This window comes from Polyodon spathula, chromosome 18, assembly GCF_017654505.1.
Source record: "Polyodon spathula isolate WHYD16114869_AA chromosome 18, ASM1765450v1, whole genome shotgun sequence".
NCBI lineage: Eukaryota > Metazoa > Chordata > Actinopteri > Acipenseriformes > Polyodontidae > Polyodon > Polyodon spathula.
This window is the reverse complement of record NC_054551.1, coordinates 25879589-25886873: the sequence shown is the minus strand read 5'-3', so window position 1 is coordinate 25886873 and position 7285 is coordinate 25879589. Positions and strand designations below refer to the sequence as shown.

At 33.9% G+C, this 7285-nt stretch overlaps 1 protein-coding gene across 2 annotated transcripts in view; it reads right to left on the bottom strand.

Annotated features, from left to right (window-relative positions):
* Positions 1 to 1033: 1033 nt before the first annotated feature.
* LOC121330675 (phospholipid phosphatase-related protein type 5-like) overlaps positions 1034 to 7285 on the bottom strand; it is a 29351-nt gene continuing 23099 nt past the window's right edge. For both annotated transcript variants that reach the window (XM_041277376.1, XM_041277375.1), the window contains 3 exons: positions 6639 to 6815; positions 4762 to 4899; positions 1034 to 2697 (listed from right to left, as the gene is read on the bottom strand). In XM_041277376.1, coding sequence (XP_041133310.1) covers positions 2668 to 2697; positions 4762 to 4899; positions 6639 to 6815 — 345 coding nt within the window. In that variant the 3' untranslated portion in view covers positions 1034 to 2667. The remainder of the gene's footprint in view (positions 2698 to 4761; positions 4900 to 6638; positions 6816 to 7285) is intronic.

Sequence of the window (7285 nt, the reverse complement as noted above, 5' to 3'; positions counted from 1 at the left end):
CTACATGTTAACCACTTCCTAATCCATGTGCATGCATTTCCTTGAATCCCTACTGCATTCAGAATTAATCTTTTATGCGGGACTTTTTCAAAAGCTTTCTGGAAATCTAAATAAACAATGTCATATGCTTTGCAATTATCCATTGTCGATGTTGCATCCTCAAAAAAATCAAGCAGATTAGTTAGACGTGATCACCCTTTTCCTAAAACTATGCTGACTGCCTCCCAGGATATTGTTACCATATAGGTAATTTTCCATTTTGGATCTTACTATAATTAACATATAATAGAAGTCAGGCATATTGGTCTATAGTTACCTGGTTCGGTTTTGTATCTCTTTTTGTGGTACTATGTTGGTAATTTTCCAGTCTGTCGGTACAACCCGTCTCAAGAGACCGTTGCATGTTCTTAGTTAGCGTTTTGTAAATAACTTGTTTCATTTCATCCGGCCCACGGAATTTATTTATTTTAAGAGATCCTAGTCCTGTTAACACTTCTGCCGTTATTTAAAACTGGATAGGAACAGGTCGACGTGGGGCATGTTGTCTGTATCCTCTTTTGTAAAAGCTTGTGAAAAGCACTTAAAATGAGACCATAAAGGCCCTGGCTTCAATACTATTTTTTATATATAGCATTACCCCTCCACCTCTTCAGTTCCACCTGTCTTTCCTATACAGACTGTTTTTTTTTTCTCTGCCTATCTGAACCCAGCTGTTTCAACCCTCTTCTATCTCTCTGGTAGCTTTCTGTCATTTAGGAGTACAAGCTCCTCAAACTGCTGTTGCATTTCCTGCAGCACCATCTGTTGCTCTGTCATTTCATGCAGCACCATGTGTAGCATACTTACCTGTTGAAGCAAGTCCTAGAGAGAGAGAGAGAGAGAGAGAGAGAGAGCGAGAGCGAGCGTGCTATGCACTTTAAACAATAAACTGAAAATAGGTCAGTTTTAAAATAATTTCTACTGGTGAATTTAGTCTACAAACAATGGACAAGTTCTGTTTATTTATTTATTTTTTATTTAAAAAGGTCTTGAAACTATGGAGTATCCATTTGTTATTTACAGTGTAAAAAACTAACAGTAAGATTGAGAATAATTTTAGAGTATGGGGTCATATTGAATGAACAATAATTGAGGACCAAACCATGTACCATACATATAGCATGTAAGAAAACAATATTCAGAAGATGCTACAAAACTAAGTTATTCAGAATTACTGAACAGGTTTTAAGGATGCTTTGAGCTACTAACACAAATCATTAAAAATTAAAATACAAGCTGTTCAACTTTCCATTATTCCTTTAGCTGTCTTAATACAATGCTCACAAGAGAAGGCAAAACTGTGTTCACAGAACATAATTACAAGCTGCCACATAATGATTTATTTTCACGAGTCCTACTACGATTAGGTATTGAAATAAATGGATGTGATTAAAGAAAGTAAAAAGGTGCATTTCTGCATTTTCAAAAAGAAACAAAACGTGTCATTCTATCACTGCAAAGTCTTATAGAACAGAACATAAATGGTAATGTCATTTTAAACAAAGACTTTAAAACATGGAGAATGACACAATTGCAAAATCATTTTTCTTTTTTAAATACCTCTATATAATGTTATAATTGTAATATGTACCTTACTTGAACTGTACTACACAGCAGCAGGGCCAGAAAGGATTAGACTTGCATTAACGCTCCCATAAAGCAAATGCAGTAATATTCCTCATTCAATTCCCCACCTAGTGATATGTTTAATTAAAGAGATAATACTCCTTGTCAAACAACCCCTCAAGCAATTCTGATATGATATAAACTCCAGACAGAAGCAAATGAAATTGTGTTATTGCTTTGCATATTAATGTTATAATATCAAGATAATTTGGTTTTGTGTTGCATAATATTCTTAAGAAGCTAAACAACAAAGGACCCATTTTCAAAATATCATATGCTAATAAACAAGATGTAGTAGTTACAAAATGTATTGCTTCTGCTGCATCCATATAAACCTTATGCAATATATTGTTTCAGGTTTCAGCATTTCTAGTATTGTATTTCTAGTATCAAGTTGCAAGTTAAGCTTTTTAGCAGGTTTCTGTGCCTGATTGGCACTTGATGACGTAAACCATGATCAAATAAAAACATTTGAATAAAGCAGAATGAGCGACAGGTAGACATATGCTATAGCTATAACAGTCTAGCACTGCATTATTTACGAATCATTTCTTAAATGTCCTTTCTGAAGAAATGTGAAATGGGAGATTTGTTTTTATTTTTTATAATAACCCCTTTAAAGAAAGATTGTACAATAAATAAATAAATGCACATAACTAAAACTATAGCAGTGTTATACATTTCCTGTTTTGGGGCTTGGTAATACATTTAGATGAAATCCATATGCTGAATTAATTGTGGCATGAAAGTGGCATGTTTCATAGCAATGATGAGGATTTTGATAAAATAAAATAGTCCGTGATTCTGTAGACACCTGGTTAAAAGCAGATAGTCTCTTTCAGCTTTCTGTCAGCATTTGAGAGATTGTTTGCTGATGTGTTTGAAGATTCCATGATCATAAACAATTAGATAATCTCAGGTTATATATTTCACTCCAATTATGATGACTGAACCATGAATAGGGAGGATGTCCAAGGTGTGGAACTGACACCCGCTTCAACATCATGTGACTTCGGCAAAGGTGATGTGATTCTGAAACAGACAGAAACGAGATTGTAAGATCATTCTGATCTAACAAGCAATCTAACAAGTACCAGTTTTCAATTGCGTGTTACTGTATTTCCAAAAAATGAACTCAAATCACATGGATTGATAAAAAAAAAAAAAAAGAATTAAATTCCTGCCTCTTGATATTAATGCAGTCTCTGTCTAAATTGCTATGCGTGATGCAATCTTGTATTGGCTATTGATTTTTTTTTCTTTCATTTTACACTGTGTCTATTAATAATAATAATAAAAAAAAATTGTTCCTGTTCAGAAAAAGCATAACTAGTACAAATTCACCACACAGGGTATGAGTTTACAGTCAGAGCTGTATTAGTTAATCTGTCTCATGACCACCCACTAGTTCTACATGCCATGTTAAACAGACTGCATATCTAATCATCCCTTGAGTAATTGTTATGTGGATTATTTCAACACTATCTACGAGGGCATTTGTAGTCCCTGCTTCTCCTTCTGCATAGTGCCAGAGCCCCTATAAAAGTCTACCCTGTTAAAAACACAGCAAAGTGAAATAAAGCATGGTCAAGCATAGGTAAGCATTGCAAAGAATAGCAACGTAAAAAGCATGTTAATAAACACGGTAAACGTGTAGTAAAACCATGAAAGAAGCATGGTAAAACTGCAAAAATATTGTGCATAAATAGGGGTAAATGTTTATAAGGGAGAGGCAGTATAACAGTGCTATATAACATTTACCCCATTTTAATCATTTGGTGTTTTACAATAACTTTCTGTTCCAGGTATCCTCTTACTAAACAGGCACAGCATGACTCTGGGATAAATGGACATGCACATGTTAAGGATACAAAAAGTTTTAATTCAACACAGGCTTCACAATTGTCACTTCTAACTCTTCAAATATAAATACATGCTTTTTATCTGACACTCCAAAACCAGTAGAACTCCAAAACCATGGTTTTAAATCGCACACTAAAAGGTGAAGTAAACACAGCAAAGAAACAAAAAAAATCAGCATCATTAAGTGCTTATAAGGACCAATGATAGGCTTTAAATGCTCCAAATATATTATATATATATATATATATATATATATATATATATATATATATATATATATATATATATATATATATATATATACACACACACACACACACATCATTATGTTGTTATCTAGAACACACATAACAGTATGTCAGATACTGAGTAAGAAAGATCATTGGATGCTAAGGTCACCTACGAATATCCAGTTGGACTAATATGATTTTATTATTATTCTACAATAAATGCCTTATTTTTGAATAAACAGAACTCAAAAAATCTACTGAAAAAAGTGACTTTTTTCACAAGTCGGTTCAGCCAAGAATATGCTTATATAATATATATATATATATATATATATATATATATATATATATATATATATATATATATATATATATATAATCTCTCAAAACCTGCTGTTAAAGTCGCCAACATATGTGTCCTTTATAGAACACACCTGATATGATTGTTAAGGAATTGTTCAGTTTTTAGGAGCCATTAGTTTAAACAATAACTGGAAGAATACATACGTCTTTTGCATGGGACTGATAGGATTACTAAATCACTGTACATCAATTGGGTTTACCAGATTACCAAATGATTTCTAATTTTGGACATTCAAAGGTAGCAGCCCTATGTCCTCCACACAGGTGCGTAGCGCACATGCGTTTATTGCCTTGTGTCATGAAGGTGTTCAAAGCTGTTCATTCCAGAAATCCAGGAAATTCATCTTGCAAGGCGGACTTTAGAAGAGTTGGTCTGTGGCGTTTTTTCCTGGGAAGTTTCTCTAAGACAACTGTGTGATACCTACAGCATGCATAACATCACAGGTGATAAACATTTCATTAACAGAGTAAAGAAACCTAAGTACAAACTTTAAAATACATTTCATAAATAGAACGTGTTGTCTACTTCACATGAATACTCAATGCAAAAGCATGTTCAGGATGAATAAACTAAAACATTTTTTTGTTTAACTTTTTTCTTTATATATATATATGGTTAGGGTTATATATAATGATTTACCTTTACTGCTGGAGGATATTTCTCCATTGGGCTTTCTATTCTTGGGAGGTCACTCATAGGTATATTGCGCAGGCTGTCTGGCTCAGTTTTTTTACTTTCTGAATGCCTTCGCTTGAAGTTGTGCACCACACACACCACCTTTGGAAGTGTTTTTAGGAACAGAAACAAAACAAACAAATTGAAGACTATTTGCTTACTGCTATTGCGTTGTTGCCTTAACTCTTCTCATTAATTAGCTTTACAGAAACACTGGGCACATTTAACATGTACATAGATATAGAGTGGTCTGTTAGATTAGTTTACTGTTGAACTGGTTGAGTAGAGTTATCTTTCCTCTTCTACTAGAGGGGTCTGCAGTTACAGTTGGGTCCGTCCACCTATACTATAATATAGTAGTACTTATGTAGCAGTTCCTACAATGTATTCATCTGGATTAAGTAAAGAAAATATAGAATTGTATAACAATGCAAAGAAAAACTGTTAAAACTGGGATTAAAAAGAATCTGATGTGCCAGTTTGTCATGCTAAAGTGTAAGCAGGAACATTTCATATATATGCATCAGCAATAAACTGTTTGATGTTCAGTGGAACCTCTCCAATGCACAGTTTAACCTTCCTTCACACCTGATGTTTTGTCCCAGGAATCCAATCACCTAACCAAGAAGCAAAACCTTTTTGTATGCACATGAGACCATTGCAAGACTATCGATGTAATTCAGTACAGATTTATGGCTGCTTTAAACTTCAGTGGTATTCTAACTTTAATCATATTTGCTAGACCTAAAAGTACTATGGTTAAAATGTACCAACGTGTCATCAGATTCACATAATGGTATCACATCAGTGATAGGCGCTTCCTTTTAGTTAACCCTAAAGAACATTACAGTTTGTATGCTCTCAAAGAACCCTTTTAGCAAGGACAGAAAGTCTAATTTGCGTCAGTCTCCAGAGAGCTATTTTACTGACATTTTCCCCTTTTTACTCCTTAAACAAAGTAAAGCCCATGCCCAAGCACATCCAGACAGATTGAAAAAAGAGGCCATTACAATATACATATATATGATTTATTTTGAATCATGTATGTCTTCGGGGAAAAGTCTATTAGCGTTGGGAAATACTAACAAATACAGCCTAAAAAGACAGTAAAAATAGCTTTTTATATGCCAATATCAAAATGAAGTCTGGCAAGGATGCTAAAAATGATCTTGAATGTGTTGATATATAAAAGTAAAGCTAAACAGTAGAGTAGACATTTCTCATTTAACCACAGTATCTGGCATTAAGATGCTGTTGAATTCAGTCAGATCTAACAGTATCTTTCATAGTTTTATATATTTCTTTAAAATAAGCCCCATTGCACACACCCATACATCTACAATCAGATTATATTAATCTTCTACATATGTTACACTGCTATAGTAACAGGTAGGTCTAACAGTATACAAAGGTAGTCAACTTTTAAATTGCCTTTACTTTATATAAATAAGTGCAGTATATGGAATTTAAACAAGATAGCAAACTACCCCAATTATAAATACATAACTCAAATTATTCCCCATTGCTTTACCATTGAGCACCCAACTAGTCCTGTGTTGTTTCCCAAGTCAAGCTTCAATGTGGTTGGTACTGTACATTTCTTCTTTCCACCAGGGAGTAATGGACTGAATTGTGGAGTAATTGTCACATCACCAAGCAGGCCTCATATGGCTAATCTTCTGGCAGAAGTTGAATTCAGGTTGTGTTACCTCAGGCAAGGATCAAAAGTTCAAACAACCACTTCAGAATCCATGGAGTACTTAAGTGTTACAGACATATTTCAGTATCTGCATTTGTACAATATAGACACAAACAAAGTAGTGGTATTGGTGGATGCCTACCAGGAAGGTTGCTATTGCCACAGCGATTATAAATCCTGCAATCACGTCAGACCAGTGGTTCCGGTATTCAGCTACCCTATTCACTCCAGTGAGAAACGCCGTACACATCAGACCCAGACACAGCACAGGCTTTGCGAGTCTTGAGCCTGTGTCTTTCATTGTACTAGTGATGTACATCTAAAAAAAAAAAAAAATGGGAACAATTTCTGTAAGCCCTGATACAATAATATAAAACACACTTTGAGCCTGTGACCTATATTTAAATAAATACATATATAATACACAGATGCATAAGCCATTTGTTGTCAGTCTGGGAACATAAACTACATGGATAATAAATAAATAAATAAATAAATAATAAAACTTCCACATCAGTGGTTCTCCAAAACTACTTTGAAGTGGCTTCTGATAATACAAGTGCAAGTTCAGTCCTGCACTGCAGCAAACTAAACATGACAAACCTAAGGCTTTCTTTTGAATTAATGGGATTTAATAGGATTTCTGTATTCCTGTTAGTATATTTACTTGTCAAATCGTACCAAGCAAATATGAAAGCCGGTGACTTTTAGTCATTTTTTATTTTTGAAATGAAATGATTTAAAACAATTAAATCCTTGTTTTGTTTATTTTAAAACGTTGGACTGTAG